The sequence below is a fragment of the Mastacembelus armatus genome, chromosome 15 (genome assembly GCF_900324485.2).
Source record: "Mastacembelus armatus chromosome 15, fMasArm1.2, whole genome shotgun sequence".
Lineage (NCBI taxonomy): Eukaryota > Metazoa > Chordata > Actinopteri > Synbranchiformes > Mastacembelidae > Mastacembelus > Mastacembelus armatus.
In genome coordinates this window covers 10,413,008-10,429,473 of record NC_046647.1, presented here as the reverse complement: position 1 = coordinate 10,429,473, position 16,466 = coordinate 10,413,008, and the positions used below count along the sequence as shown (strand labels likewise).

General features: G+C 41.8%; 1 protein-coding gene across 1 annotated transcript in view; it reads left to right on the top strand.

The window, feature by feature from the left end:
* The first annotated feature begins 1,037 nt into the window (after nucleotides 1–1,037).
* itga9 (integrin, alpha 9) overlaps nucleotides 1,038–16,466 on the top strand; it is a 43,359-nt gene continuing 27,930 nt past the window's right edge. The window contains exons 1-15 of the mRNA XM_026310160.2: nucleotides 1,038–1,498; nucleotides 1,784–1,911; nucleotides 2,935–3,041; nucleotides 5,112–5,235; nucleotides 6,646–6,713; nucleotides 8,395–8,524; nucleotides 8,607–8,692; nucleotides 8,786–8,848; nucleotides 9,285–9,422; nucleotides 9,861–9,966; nucleotides 11,397–11,491; nucleotides 12,264–12,354; nucleotides 12,660–12,705; nucleotides 12,821–12,960; nucleotides 14,498–14,658. Coding sequence (XP_026165945.1) covers nucleotides 1,311–1,498; nucleotides 1,784–1,911; nucleotides 2,935–3,041; nucleotides 5,112–5,235; nucleotides 6,646–6,713; nucleotides 8,395–8,524; nucleotides 8,607–8,692; nucleotides 8,786–8,848; nucleotides 9,285–9,422; nucleotides 9,861–9,966; nucleotides 11,397–11,491; nucleotides 12,264–12,354; nucleotides 12,660–12,705; nucleotides 12,821–12,960; nucleotides 14,498–14,658 — 1,671 coding nt within the window. The 5' untranslated portion in view covers nucleotides 1,038–1,310. The remainder of the gene's footprint in view (nucleotides 1,499–1,783; nucleotides 1,912–2,934; nucleotides 3,042–5,111; nucleotides 5,236–6,645; nucleotides 6,714–8,394; nucleotides 8,525–8,606; nucleotides 8,693–8,785; nucleotides 8,849–9,284; nucleotides 9,423–9,860; nucleotides 9,967–11,396; nucleotides 11,492–12,263; nucleotides 12,355–12,659; nucleotides 12,706–12,820; nucleotides 12,961–14,497; nucleotides 14,659–16,466) is intronic.

Genomic DNA, 16,466 nt, shown 5'->3' with positions numbered 1-16,466 from the left:
TAAGAGCACTGAACAACCACATGATTTGTAATCAGCTTGTGTCGTCCATGATTATGTTTTTATCTGATTTATTTCCAGCTCTTTGTCTTTTGAATCACTTTGCATTGATTTAGCACCAATTTTAATTTTGCCCATTTTTAGTTACTTTTTTTTTTTGTTATTGATTGACTTTCCAACAAATGGCTAACAGTCCCTATAATTCTCTGGTCTAGTGGCCTCCAGACTGCATGGGGCCCTGGGCCCTCTCAGCCGTTCAGTAATCCATCCATGACTGTAGGTGATCTGTTATGAGATGAACCATGAACTGTTAGTATATGCTGTATGTGGACTGTGTGATAGTTCAGCAGAAACCCTGAATACTGCATGGATCATACGTCTCTATAAACAGAAGTGCATATTGAAAGAATGTGGCTAAAATGCAGTGATGTGTGCTGAGATGTATACGTGACATTGTGCAGCAGCATCCAGGAGTCACAAGATATTGGAAGATCAAATTATAAAAGTTTTTTTTTTTTTTCAAATTTCTCTTTCATATTTGTCTTTTTGTAAGTCGTCATAAAGACATTTCCCGGATTTAAGGGCACCTAAGCCTGAGACTTGTCCTTACAACAGTGTGGTCATTGTCTCACAGATCTTTAATAAGAATGCTTTAAATGAATAAGCTGCTCATGAAAACTAAAGCTTTTCATAATAAAAAAAACAAAAAGATGTGACGTGGTTCGGTGGGTAAAGGAAACGTTAGATGGCAGCAGTGCGCCCTCATTTCTTAGTTTCGGAGAGTTGCGCCCCCAAAGCCCAAGGGTGAAATGTGACGCTTTGCGCCTCAAAACCTTTCGCGTCCCTTCATAACCGCGTTACGGTTGTTGGTGGAGCAGAATGAAAAACACAGCTTCCTCGTAAACCTTTCACAATAAAACCACCACAGCAACCTTTAAGAAACACTTCAACATTACAGCGATGCTTTTATTTTGAGTAAAACGTGTCGTATTTCCTGTCATAGTCCTGGCTGCGCGTCGCTCACTTGACAAAACTGCTCGCATTTATCTCCACGACAGGGAGCCTGCGAGCACCAACTTTGTCAGACCGACACAGAATGGAGAGGAGCTGACGCACCGTTATTTACCGGACCGTTAACTTTCCTCCTCAAACCTTTCCTGATGCCATCACAGCCCGCACGCTGTGCCACACGAGGAAACAACCTCTGAAAGATAATTGTATAACACTCAGACCACTGAAGAGCTGACAGTTCCTCCTTACTGTTTCTTTTTTTTCCCTTCTTTTTGGACACTTTAACCGCGTTATTACGCACGATGCACAAAGGGATGGCTCCTCTTCGGAGACGAAAAACGGGACTACAAATAGTTTTTTATGTCTATCTCTCCATTTCTGTGGCTCATTCTTACAATATAGACTTAGAACATCCACTGGTTTTCCGCGGACACAATTCTAGTTTTTTTGGCTACTCCGTGCTGGAGCATTATCATGACAACACACGGTGGTGAGTCCCATGTTCCTGGAAATTATGTGATTTTTTTTTTTCTTTCAATGATGCAACGAATTTGTACTTTTAAAACAAATATTTAAGTGTCACTGAAGTTCAAGCTGCATCCACGCCCAATAGACATGGAGCAATAATGGGTGATATTCGTTTCTCTTTGTACTGTAGCTTTTTCTCCTGGCAGCAGATTTTTTATTTTTTATTTTTTAAGTGTTGGAACTAGTGTAAGGTGTTTGGTATGTGTGTGTGTGTGTCCCATCCTCTCCCCTCTCCTCATGTCTGCAGGGTAATAGTAGGGGCTCCGAGGGCCAACTCTACCTACAGTAGCTCTGTGCGCTCTCCTGGAGCTGTGTATAAGTGTCGAGTTCACAGCAACCCAGAGCGCCGCTGCACAGAGATGGACCTGGGCAGAGGTCAGTCACCGCAGGCAGCAGCATCACTACCACAGCATTATAGTCACATCTACAGTACACTAACTGCAGCTACACACGCACTCATCTATCACTCATCGTATAGAAAAGGTTCAATAATCTGGTGCCAAAGTCCACACACACACACACACACATACTGGGTTTTCCTGCTACTTTTCTTGTTCACTCCCTGAATGAACTCCCCCAAGCATCTGTTTTGTTTTATCAGAATACTGCAGCCTTATACTACTCTTAACAGTGCCACAGTTGTTCTTGTAGTTGTGAAACTCCTATATGGAGACACGCAAAAGACAAGAGGGTTCTGTGCACTAGAGGTCCGTAAATATTTTTATAAATATGATTTATGCTTCTGCTAATATTTTCCAAGCACGTGAGCCAAGTAGTTGAGCTTGATGTACCTCCCCCACCGCCACCCCTCCAGGCTCTTTTCTTGTGGTCAGGGAAGCACGGGCGCACACAAGGCTCGATATGTCACCGCACATACAAGGTGGTCATGAGGAGATGAAGCCTGATAGACACTGACAGAGAGAAATACTTACAGCTACATGGCATTTTCCTCAATCAGTGGAGAAGGAGTGAAAACCCTGAATCATGTTACTGGATTTATCAAACTTGTGATTTATAATCATCATAAGCTGATCCAGGATTCAAAGTCACTAATATTAATATGTTTGCATCTATAAAAAAAACACTAACGCAAACCTATATATGCTGATATTTCTAATTTAGGTCTGACTTCCTGTTTCCTGTTCCTATTGATATTACATCTGAACCTGCTAACTTAGTGAGAAGACACATAAACACACTCACAGGACTGAAATCACTGATTGTTACCCCTGACTATCAAATCAGCTGGGCTGAGACAGCAGTACTGTTAGTTTGGCTGAAGAGTAACTGCTGTAAGTGCCTAGAAGTCAAAAAGCTGACAAGTAACAAGTTACTCGTGCCAAGTTGTCCTCAATCCTGATGACTCAACGTCTGCAAACTGCTCTCATTGTCTTGTAGGAAACAGGCCGAGAGAGTCGTGTGGGAAGACGTGCCAGGGAGACAGAGACGACGAGTGGATGGGGGTCAGCCTGGCCCGCCAGGACAGGGCCGACGGCAAAATACTGGTGGGTTCAGGGATGCAGCGCCGCACTTGAGCAAATTGTTTAATGCGAACCGCGTATGCTCGTAAAAACAGGCCTGATTATACCAACATCATCGTTACAAACGTCTTCCCAGGAACCGCACTGTTAAACCACAGCTGGTCTCAACATTACATCCCCCCTTCAGCAAGAAAGGCCTTTCCTTCCCTTTCTCTGGGTCGTGAATTTGAATGTTTTGAAGTCAGACAGATTTGGAAGCTGCAGTGTGGTTACATAATAGTATGAAACATGTGATACTATGAAACATTGTGTCTGGAGCTGCAAGAGTCAGTAGAACAGGATTTGTCAAAAGTAGATTGTTGTTTATCAAAAAAAAAAAAAAAAAAAAGAGGAGTAGGTAGTGGTGCGAATCCCTGAGGTGTTTGCACAGAGATCACAGGGCAACTGGCACAGTGTGTTTAGGGTTCGGACCCACTGCAGTGACCCCATCTGAGGGCAACTTTTCATTAAACGTTAACCCTCGTCTTCTGCCGTGGGTAGTGAGGGAACTTCCAACAATTTGTAGGCGACTGGTGGACTGGGCAACTCTTGAAACACTCATGACAGGTGTGAATGTGCTTTAATGCCTGTTGCTGATTGATCTCCTCCTTTGGGAGTCAGAAAAATCACAAGAATTCTTTTTTATGAAGACGTCCAAATAACTGTTTGTTCAACCTCTATTCCTTTCAATATGTTTGTCTTTGGTCCATTTTTTTTTTTAAACCTCGGTGGAATGCATTGGCATGATTTTCAAACCATTATCCTTGGCTTTACTTGTCAGTCAGTCCGTCAGAATCTGAAGTCTTCTCAGAGGTGTCAGTTGTTTTTTTTTTTTTAATTTTACCGTCTAACGAGTAGAAGAACAGGCAGATAAGGTTGTGAGAAAGGAAAGGTGGTGACTTTTCAGAGCCTCATGCAGCCGTGCTTCTCCAAAGCGCTGATTTGTTTTTTCTATCTCATTCAAATGGACTCACGTTGCTGTGCAACAGGAGGGAAACGGCTGCTTGGCAGATGTGGACAGCGGTGATTTCATCTGTGCTTTCAGTAAAGGCCTTGTTTGTGACCAGTGAGTTTTTTAACATGACTATAAGGGCTTCCTTTGCTGCTTCATCAGACCTGTCAGCCGCTGCTAGAGCCCCTTTTGCTTTGTTTCTCTCAGCTGATTGATCTTTTTGTGTTTTTTTTTAAAGAAATGGCTGAGATTTCACACCAGTCTTTCTACTACTTTTGGCCAAGCTGTCCTTTGAAACACAAGTGTTTCTCAACACACCATCATACTTCCAGACAGTCATCTGACGCCCCGTGTGCGCCCACAATCTGACGAGTTCTTATATTTATTTAGATTGGCTGTGTGTGTGTGTGTGTGTGTGTGTCTGTGGGAGGGCTGGGGGAATTAAACTGTGTGAGGGGAAATTCAGTGATCTTTTGTCTGCACAGAGGCGTCCAGAGCTGTCCCCAGAGCCAGGGGAGCCCCACCACCATCCCCTAGAGGACTAAGTGATTACCCCATTTATATGTTTATGTGGCCTGATTTGTGCAGAGGTTGAAATGTAGTCTAGCTTGTTAGCTCGCTGCTTATCTGTGGAATGTTTTATTTTGAAAAACACAGTGGCAAAATGTTGTTTTGAGAATTACTCACTGTCAGTTGAAGAAACGGGCTCCTTGTGTAAGCACCAACTCAGTAAAGTCAGAGTCTGTTATCTTTCTGTTCTGTTGAAACCCTTCAGCTTTTGGAGCTGTTCCGAAATTAAAAGTTTTAAAACACAAATATCAATGTGAAGTTTTTTTTTTTCTTTGCCACACATTGATGCTGCTTGGGAAACGTCGAGTTTAAGCAACGGCTGAGATATTCACACCACAGACCATGGTTATGGTCAGGGCTGTGGATGAGCTTTAATTCCCCCTCTCGGTGACGATCATTTGACAGCCACAGAGACGCACTGACTCCAGCACAGCGAGGGAAGGGGCTTAAAGAGTCTGGGGGTCTGAAGTGCTTTTGTTTACAGAACGCTCATGTGTCTGAATTTGTTTTCTCCTCCTGCTCTTCTGTCGCAGGCGTGTGCTCACCGCTGGAAAAACGTCTACTATGACTCAGAGCATATCCTTCCACATGGATACTGCTCCATCATTCCTCCAACGCTTCAGGGCAGGACTAAACCCCTCATCCCATGTTACAAAGGTACGGTAGCACCATGGTGGACCAAGCACAACTGGTTTCACTCATATGTTACAGACCAGAAACACTGACACTAGAAAAGACAACAACTACTGGGTGGTTTCCCCTGAAATTTGGTGTAGTATGTTCCACGGGTCCACTTGGATGGCAGTCCGTGTGTTGTAATTGGTTGTTTATCTGAAAAGTAACATATTTGTGTGAGGAGGTACAGACAGTTCACTGCTAACAGTTAACTTACCTTCTCACCTGCATATGGCTGATTGTTCACAGAGCAAAGTGGATGTGAACGTTGGATTTCAAAAAGTTACAGAAATTATTGGATGTGTCCACCCTGGAAAGATCTGGGGGGAAAGAGGGTTTCTGAAGCTTTTTGAGCATCTCACATGCAGTTTAATGAACCACTGTGACCTAGGATGTTGAAGATTTATGATGTGAATGCTAATGATGGATTTAGATCAGTCTTGTGTATTTTTTGTGTATCTTGTGTATTTCCTATCCCTGTGATCCTGCAGATTTATCTTAAGACCCCTTGAAGAGTCTAGACCCCCAGGCTGGGAACCACATATTTATCCTCCTTTGTGGTTCCATCTTATCAACGCATGTGATCTCTGTAGTCAGCACAGTCAGTGTGACGCCTCATGTCTTCTTCTGGCTTGTGATTGGTGTTCTGGCACTGAGGAAAAGTAGCAGGAAAGCCTTGAAGTGTGATCTCTCTTCCTTAGTCCAACACAAGTACTTTTGCAAAAATCACTTCCTACTATTGAAGGACAGTTAAGCCAAATATATGGACATTTTTTTAAGGGAAATGGAGATTTTATATTTCTTATGCTTCTGAGATGAGCATTTACTTGCAAAGTAGAGAAATCCATTTTTTATTATGATTGTGGTAAATCTAAGTTTTTTATTGCCACTTGTCTTCTTTTGCACACGCTCTACAACACTAAAAATCAAGTTCCATTTGAAAAATAATGCACTGGGTAACATTTTAAGCAGATTGATGCAAATGTTTAATGCTTCTGCTTAGATATGTGACTTTGAGTTATTTATCAAAAACTGTTTTACACCTTAATTGTGCTCTCAGGTCAGGAATTCACTTCCTTCCGTAACTCGTGTTGCCAGCAGTGGCGGAGCAGCCAGACACATTTTGCATGGGACCCTGTTTAGAGTGCATGCTGTGCAGATCCAAGCTCAATATTTTTGTAACCTGAGAGCACAGTGTCCCCCCCTCCAAAGTAAGAGATCTTCTTGTTGAATTTGGTGTTGCACCCGTTTTCTAAGTCTGCTTTCTGCCCCCAGAAATCTTTTGGATGGGACTGGGATTTTGACTAGCTCCATATGGAATGCAGGAAAAACTCCAGTAAATGCTGGCTCAAACACACTGTGAAATAATTTGTGGTTTGTTTTTTCTTACAGACTATAAGCAGAAGTATGGGGAAGAGCACGGGTCGTGCCAAGCTGGGATAGCGGGAGTTTTTACAGAGGTCAGTAACAGTCTTTGTGGGTTTGTTCTTTTTTTTTTTTAATGCATGTAAAACTCTCTGTTGTGCGATGTCACCACCTGGACGCTTGTTCACAGGTTGGTAAACTGAATTACATCTTCAAGCGTAATAACAATTTCTAATCTTTGAATTTTCAAATGAAAGGCATTAGTCGTTCTTATCTTGCTGTCTCACCCATCACAGGAACTAGTTTCTCAGTTGAAAGTTTGTTCCACGCTCTTTGTTGACTTTAAAAATTGGAAATCTGAGAGTCAAATAACAATGAATATTTGTATCAAATCATCCAGCCCTGCTGGTTAACTGCTCATAACTGAGCTTACATTTCCATAGGCAGATGCAGAAGCGGCCTCGCTTGACCTGTGTGTGCTTCCACAAGATAAGGTGCTTAAGGAAATAGGAGTTTCCTTTGCTCTATGGCATGATGCACTTCTGTTTTTACATGACATCGTTCTTGGTTGCACAGTATCTTTTTTTGCATCTTAAGAAAACTTGTGGTCATGTTTGTCTAGAAGCAGGTGAAGCTGGTGCAGTGAGAGGACTGTCAGATTTTTTGTTAAATTAGAGTTTGACAGGACAAAAATGTGCATTTGACAGTTCAGATATTTTATGGCTATACATAAATATTTTTTTTTCCTATGTTGCCTGTGATGTTGTTCTACCAAGGTCTTTTTCAAGTGTCAAACTACGGTCATGCTCATTTTGAGACACACAGTCTGAAGGAGGATGAAAATGTGTTCCCAGAGCACAGAAATGCCCTATGGGTGAATGTGGTCAACAACATTGTTTTACAGTAGCTCTCTAGATTATCCTGGTCCTGCTAACAGGCAACCCTGCTAGAGCCAACTAATCTATTAATTATAAATTATTATTTATTTCACATACTTTATAAAGCTCTGTCATTTCCTGATTGTCTGTTGTGAGGATTTTCTGTTTTGTGCCTGGAAATCTTGTTCAGGGTAAGTTTGAATGGTCAGGCCTGCGGCAGTGCATGACGTCTTGTGTTTCATTACATAACCAAAGTGAAAAGGCATGATGTATGAGCGGCAAAGGGCTTGTACTTAGCACTGCGAACTTCATGTAATTTTAATGTATATAATATTTTTTTAATTAACATCATGTGAAAGCTGTAAAAACTGAAGGGAAGACTTTTGGATTTTTAAATGAAAAGATCGTGATAACATTTGATTTCACAATGAAACTACTGTTTAAAAACCAGTGAAATCATCAACCCCACTTTATTTCACAGTCTCGATTCCCCCATTGAAAGAATGTGAAGAATTTTAAAGTAAAGATGCTCAAATGTTAAACTGATTTGGGTGATAAGCCAGGATAACACCTTTTCTTAGATGTGTGTAGTTAAAAGAGAGCGTCTTTAATTGCTGTGCTCCGGTGCCTTTAACAGCCATCACAACAAAAAGCTGTGAACAACTCTTTTTACAGCTGTCACTATAGCTTGGCCTCATCACATCAAAGGAGACGGCTCCAGCCGGCACGCCATCTGAAGATGTGGTTAGGAGTAGATAGCACAGAGCAGTCTGTGGTTAACCAGGCGATCACCCAGCATCGTCGTTCTTTCTTTTCCAACTCCAGCAGGCTTTTGCAGTGAAGATAGAAGGTGAATCAGTGTCACAGCTGAATGAATGTGTGGGCTTTTGATTTTCAGGAGCTTGTGGTGATGGGGGCACCGGGGTCATACTACTGGACTGGGACAATCAAAGTGTACAACCTGACTTCTGACTCCTTCTACAGCCCCAACAAAGACGAGGTCGACTCACACAGATACAGCTACCTTGGTGAGAGGCTGGGTAATTGTGTTGGACGTCAAAAATGTCATCACAAGGCAGCTATATAAGTGACTGTTGTCTGTGTCTCCAGGCTATGCTGTGACCGCCGGACACTTCTCCTCTCCTGATGTAATAGACATAGCAGCAGGGGCTCCTCAACATGGGGGCAGTGGAAAAGTAGGGAATTCACCTTTTGTTCTTATTTCCAGCTGTTGAATTGAACTCCTCTTGTTTTGCTCGCTACAGCGATTTTGCTCTTCTCCTACGCAGGTTTACATTTTCAAAATTGATGGTGTGTCTTTGGTGAAGAGTTTTCAAGCCTCAGGGAAAATGGTATGAGCTCAGATATGGTCTATTGAGGCTGTTTTTATATGACTGTTTATTACAGCTCTTGAATAATACAACAGTATTTTCATAGTGATGTTGTAGTTGATTTTTGCGATGCACTGTAGACCTGCTATCTAAGTGCTTTGTTGTCAGAACTGCTCTGTTTATGTCTGTTTATGCATTTATACAGCAACAGCAATTTAAAGAAGGAAATTCTGACTTGGCAGAAACCAAAGCCAGGGAGGTAGATTAGCTGCTTTCAGCAGAGTAAATGAAAGGTAGCAATGGTAGCTTCAAGATATAAATTGTGTAATTATTCCTTTAATAGTGGTATAGGTATTAAAGGGGAAATAAATCCAGTCAGAGCACATGTGAATCAAATGAACTGAGAAAGAAGTGTCTGTGATCTGACCCATTGCTCTGTGGCTCGGCTTGGTTCCAGATGGGCTCTTACTTTGGCTCCTCATTGTGTGCAGTTGATCTGAACCAGGACGGCCTGTCGGACCTGCTGGTGGGGGCACCCATGCACAGCCAGCTCCGGGATGAGGGCCAGGTGTCTGTGTACCTCAGCCAGGGCAATGTGAGTGGGATTCGTGGGTCAGTGGGAACATGAAACCAAAACTCGCTGATTTATTTTACTACGGTCTGTCCTCTCTCTCCCTTTGACCTACACAGATGCACATTTCTATACTGTTAGTGTTGTCTGCAGGCGATTTAAAACATCGCTCGTGTCTGATTTATTTCCGACCATGTTTGGGATCGTGTTACTACAATAAAACAGTGGTGCATTGTGTGATTCAGCAGTGAGATTATTTAACCTACCAAGACTAGAACTACTGTTTGCACATTTTTATATTCATGAGTTATTGCGACGTAGCTGTCTCTCTGTCTGGTTGTTAAATTGTTTGGACAGAAGCCAACTAACTGCAGCCATTTTATCTGAGGAAAAGCTGCAGTCATTTCTCTGAAACTCTACTGTAGGATACTTTGTTCATAAACTGCCTGCTTCTGCTTTCAGGGGGTGATGGAGGAGGCTGCTGTTTTGACTGGTGACAATGCTTTTAATGCACACTTTGGTGAATGCATTACGGCAATTGGCGACATAGACGATGACGGTTATCAAGGTCAGTGCAAAGTAATAAGAAACTTCTTACTAACTTTAATAACATGTGTTTATATGCTGAGCAAACTGTCCCCACTTTTCATCCACTTTCCTGCTTGTTTACATGTTTTAGTCCATAAGTCAGTCACATCAGCCGTGTTCATTTTTAAACCATGCCACACACTTGTTTAAACAGGTAATCCATAACAGTGGCTATTTTGTTAATATTTGAATTATTGGTGAAGTTTAGTTATTGTTGTGTTTTACACAGTAAGAGCAGAATGTTTTGAAAAGTCTCTTTACAAATTAGTTTCTGCATCACAAAGCAAACAAAGATCATATTCATTTTAAAAGAGTGTCCTTGAATGCCCCAAAAAGGAGAGATTTCAACACAGGCCTCTCTACATTACATGCACAGCGACTGGTACTGTTCTCAACTTGCTCTGGGCAAGTGAACTTTTTCTTGTTGTAATGACCCTGATGTGGAATATAATCCAGGGAACCAGTTTGTAACAGCATCCAGTGCCATTAATGTGACAATGTCCTGTAGTTATGCAACAAAACCATTTCCTCAAATGTAAAGTCACACAGGTTATATTCTTCACACCAGCCCACAAGTGTCATTTCACAGACATTTTGTTTTGATTATCCTGAGCTGAGGTGGATCTTTAGAAAATATTGTGGCCTTTCACACTTGTGTGCACCGAATCAACCTGATGCAAACTAAAATATCTGTCTGGCTGGCTGGAACTCGCTTGTTTTGGCTCTCGATTTGGCATCTGTCTTGTGCTCGGGGCTGGAAGCTGCAGCCCGGTTTCATCTCTGTGTGAAATACGCCCTGAGGCCTGCCGCCTGGCACAGTGTGTCTGCAGAGAAAGATGGCAGCTGGGAAGCATAACTCATCTTATAATTCGTCACTCTCAGAGTGTCCAAATAGTAAGAGTTGCTCGCTGACTGACGCTATTAATTACAATTTAACCATTTATTTTGAAAGGACTACTGTAAAAATCTAAATACACATTTGGTTTCACTAAGAACAGAAGACTTGTATAGTTCTGCTTTGATATAATGAGTTAATTATTGTTTGATATTTACTAAAAAAGTCTTATTGTTTTGCCATTCCTGCGTTGATATGCTGCACCACAAGGCATGGAGGTGTGTTGGTTTATAAAAAGAAAGTTTATATATGGACTCTGTGTGGATATGGAATAGGGAGACATTTCAGGGCCCCTGCCAGAACTTTACAGTCTTGTTTCCACTCTCTCGGAGGTCGCACAGGTTTTTATGACCACTAACAACACTTAATTGTCTATAAAGAGTGTTAGTGTAGCAGCCTGTTTCCCAGGCACTGGCCAGAGGGTTAATGAAAGCTTTTTTGACACACTCACAAACAAACACACACTCATTTACCTGCTTATTTATTTTTGTCCCAACACTTTTTTGCCTCTTCAGATGTAGCCATAGGAGCCCCTAAAGAGGACGACTACGGAGGAGCTGTTTATATCTACCATGGGGATGACGCAGGAATTATCAGAAAATACTCCATGGTAAGATCTCTTCCTATGATCAGACAGCAGCCCACTCACATCTAAATTTGTCTTTTGAACTGATAAGTGAAGTGTTATGTTATCACTCTCGTTTCCAGTATATATAAATGGAGTAGTTTCTCCATAGAATAACTAACACATGCTAAATGTTGATTTAAACCATGTGGTTCACAGGGATAGTAATACAGAACTAGCTGAGTAATGCATGATGAGGCAGGTACGGGAAAACAAGGCCTAGGAATGTATGAGGCACAGGCAGTTCATCATGGACTTACTGTTTTTATTAGTGAAGTCTGCATATTATTTGATGTGACAAAATGATGTGTTACAGTAGTGTACACAGTATAAAATGGTCAGACTTAGCTTTACAGGGTATGATGTATTACAACTATTTCTTTATGAATGGTGGCCAGATACATTGAATTCTGAGTCTTATCCAGCAAGTAGTTCAAATAAATTGTTGTATTACTTATTTCCCTGCAAATCTTCAACTTGTCATTTTCCCTCTGTTAAACTAAACTCCATAAGAGACAGGCAATTTCTCATCTAGTGCAAGGAAGCAAAAGGGTAATTGGGTTAAATCTAACTAGATGACCTATGTGAATGTCACAGTGACAAAGTGATTCAAATAGTACAGGACTTCCTTCAGTTTAAATCGAATGTATTCCTTAATTTATGAAAAACCAAGGCAGAGTAAAAACAAAACTAGCCATTGGTCTCGTTTCATGTTGGCTAACATGTGTTATTTGAAGGCTGGTATCATCTGTTACAGAAACTATCTGGGCGCAGTGTAAACCCTGGTCTGCAGATGTTTGGCCAGTCGATCTCTGGCAGTGTGGACATGGATGGAAATGGGTACACAGGTATGGAAAATAAAATAATATATATAAAAAACAAATAGAAAAGGATGAGATTATTAAATACTCAGATTTTCACCTTCATATTTGTAGGATCTTCTGTTTTAGTAGCAGCGTTTCAGACTCGTGACAGAGGCATCTTGTTTACTTCATTCCACAGCTGATATTCACACTCAGCCAGCATGACAGCTAAAGACGCTTGTGCATTGTTTTGCATTTGCAGGTGTAAAGAGTGTGGTCAGCAGATGTTATATTAATATTATATCTTCTTTAATGCTTTGCAAATCAATTGAATTATGTTTTTGCTGCAGATGTCACTATTGGAGCCTTCATGGCAGATAGTGTGGTGCTGCTGAGGTGAGTTATGGGATCAGTCTATGTCACAGTATTTTTTTTTTTTTCTCCTGCTGAGTCATTTTAATGTTTGGCTTTTCCCCACACTGTGTTTTCCTGACGGATGATGTGGTTGTAGGTCCCGGCCTGTTATTACGGTGGATGTCTCAATCTTCCTGCCTGTCTCCATCAACATCTCTGTTCCACAATGCCACGAAAGCTGTTTTAACATCACTGTCTGCATGCGCTTCCGGGGGCGACAGGTGCCTGGACAGATAGGTGAGGACAAATTCTGACAAAGTCTGTCTTTCAGGTCCATTAGACTACCTGTAACTAATAAGATTTCCATAGACTCCACAGCTCTCACCCCTCTCTCCCGGTTTAAACTGGCCTGTAACACATTACTACAATACCAAAGACTGAGTAAACTACTAAAGTAGAGGAGAGATTAAAAACACAAGCAAATGGTTGTTTCATCTAGATAGAGAATGCTTGAATCAAACCCTAGTCTCTGTGTCAGTAGCCCTGTTAGTGACTGTAAATGAATATGCTTATCTGTTTTCCTGCTGAGAATTAGATGCAATTGATACCACTCTCATGTTAGCCTGGCTCTCTCTAAAATAAAACATACACATACCAGCGTATTTAAAACAGAAAGCAAGATGCGGTTTCACGGTGAGTTACGTGCTGTATTTCTTGGCTGGGCGCAGTCAGTTTCTTATGGCAAGTCATCACTGTAGATTGTGAAATTCACTATTAGAATCTTAGTCATTGCTATACCTTGTCACCAGGAAGTGAAATTCATCCTCCTTGAATTCTTAGGGTTCATTTAATTGTGGTAAAATTGCAAACATGATCATGCTGAGCGGCTCTGCGCTTGTAGATACCACTGTAGTTAGCCTTTGGCCTGTGGCTGAGTGCGTTTGGCTGATTTACCTTTCAGCCTTTGCTCACTGGCTCCTGGGTGCGGTGCCTGTTGAATGCTGAGGAGCAGTGCTGTTCCAGTGTTAGGGTGTTGTCATTCGCACAACCCCCTGGGGAAGCAGGAGCCCGTCGTTCTGTAATGACTACATCCTGGCTGGCAGGAATAATGCTTCTCTGTTCAACTGTCTGGCGAACACTATGGAAAGTGCAGCACTGTGTTTGGTGACTCTCATAATGAAACCCTCTTTTGCCTCCTCTAGAGTAAGCACATGGCGTTCCCTCTGTTGGACAGAGGAAACTGTGGGCTTTGGTCCGACTGGGGTGTGTTTACTGCCCCTCCCACTGTTTCACCAGTATGACACCATCCTGGATCAGTTACTACAGACTGAGGCTGATTCATTCAGAGGAATGGATTTTAAATGACCATAGGCCCATACATGGTTTTTCTCAGACAGACAGATGTTCATAATTTCTCATTTTCATGTTTTTTGTGGCTTGTGGATTAAAAAACCTGCGATAAATTTAAGGTCTAAATGACATTGAAACCCAGCATTGTTCAGAGCCCGTGTTTAATCCGTGTTCATCACAGTAGCAGACCTTTACATAAACTCTAGAGAAATTAGTCCTATTTTCATTAGACAACATACAACAAAAGAGCTTCTGTTAAGTTAAAGTAATATCAGATGATTTGACCAAGAAATGTCAAACATGTTCCCATCTTCCCTCTGACTCACATTAATTTAACTGCAAGAAGGAATCAGTTTTTTATTCCCATGTTTTGATGGTAGTTACCATAAAACCAAACCCTGCATACTTTCAGTGTTTCTCAAAATTATCTTTAATCAAAGAACCATTGCTGCCAGTTGATATTATATATTTTGTCTCTTCTCAGAGTTGCTGTATAACTTGACAGCTGATGTAGATAAACGTCAGAAGAGCCAGCCTACCCGGGTTTACTTCATTCAGAGCGGATCTCAGATCAGCCACATGAGCCAGAAGCTCAGCCTGGACATCAACAGGGAGGAGTGCCAGCGCTACTCTGCCTACGTAAAGGTAATGTTTCGGACTATCAGGTCTTGCTGCTTGTGGTGTTTGTGCTGGGTTGACCATGTCCTGCTCGGGCCCTCAGCTGATCTCTATGATGCTTTCCCATGACCCTGAGCGCTCTTGTCCTGCAGTGTTGATTTGTGATATGAGTTGTTTGCTTATGTGGTCTGTTTTTTTTCTTTAATTATTTATGTGGCTTTTGGTTGGAGCATCAGAGTGCATATGTTTTCAGCTAAAATGTTTGGAGAGCTCATAATAGGAGAAAAATTAAAATGTCAAGATAAAGGAAGGGCCAGTGCATATTTCATGGTGCTGTAAGGGCACTGGCTGCGAAGAATGTCCCGATCAAGTATTTTTGGCCCCAGTTGCAATCCAAGGTCTTTAATCTTGAGTATCTTCTGAGTCCAATCCAGTTCTTAGATTTACCTAAATAACAGTTTTCCAGTGCACGGTCAAGTTAGGGTAAACAAGTCCAATTTTCTTTTAAGGCGCTTTTTCATACTGGCTGTGTTAAAAGTAGCTTTCAGATTTCCACCCTGTGAAATGAGACCATTACAGATGTTGCACTCCCATCAAGGGTGACAGTCATAAAGGTGAGTTGCTGTGCAGCAGTGTACACAGTACGTCCATATGAGAACAGTAAACTAAAAGTAAATAAGGACAGGCTTTATTTTGGCCAACACCAGTCCATTTACATATGTTCAGATTAGTCCTAGTAGTGACCCATAGGATTGGCTTGGGGCGTCTTTATTGGCTGCTGTAGCTGAAGCCTGCAACTCAACAGGCGTCTGCTGGGAAGCTATTTGTGTCACCATGCTGGGTTAGGTTAAAGGTAACAGTCAGGCACTTGATGGTTCGTAAAACTAGGCAGCTTAAGTGTGCATCTGCAGAAACTGACAGAAACAGGAAACAGAGTCTCCTTTGTCATGGTATAGTCCTGCTTTTGTGATTGCTCTGTCATGTAGTCACAGAGAGGGTCCTCGTCCTGGGGGCACCATCTATGTTTCACCTACTCTGATACAGAGGCCCAGTGCAGGCCTGTAAATTTCACTGGCATTCTTAATGGTGCACTCCAGGCGCTTTCACTGTGGGAGGCTGAGCTGCCGACTGAGGGGGGCTGTCATTACCGCGCTTTCCTCCATCAACCATTCAGAGCATAATGAGTGTGTATCACACAGAGCAGCTGAAGCAACAAGCAGCTTTATTCATCATGACACACACATCACAGTTATCAAGGGTTTTTCAGTGACGTCGGGGCATGTGTGTATCGAGGCTCTCCAGTAAACCTGGGGAGCTCCTGCCCATAGTAACTCTGAAGTCAGTGAATGATCATTCAGTCATAGCTTGTAGCTGCAATACATCGGTGGCATCTCTTGAGCTGTGGGATTAACACACTTGTACCTTGAGTGCCACCAATTAAGTCAGACGTCAACAGAACCGAGCAGTACTGGGAACAGCATAGATTAGTTTCAGGCTCTAATGCTGCTTAATGAATTTGCACTATTGCTTTAGGGTTACATCAAAGGAATTTGAAAAATATAATATAATATAATTTAATATAATATAATGTTATATAATATAATGTGCCTGGCTCCAGACTTTTAAAAGATGTGCTGTACAGCATTTCCGTATTTCAATAATTAGAACATTATATCTGATTTGCGTAGAAACCAACAAGTTACGGTTGTACAGGTGGTTATGTGCCAGGTGTCTTGTTTTCACATTTCAGGTTTTGTCCAGATTAAACAAACATAAATTATCAATTATTCGTGACCTTGGCAGGTGTCTGCAGGTGGATTTTGTTACCTTTGGCC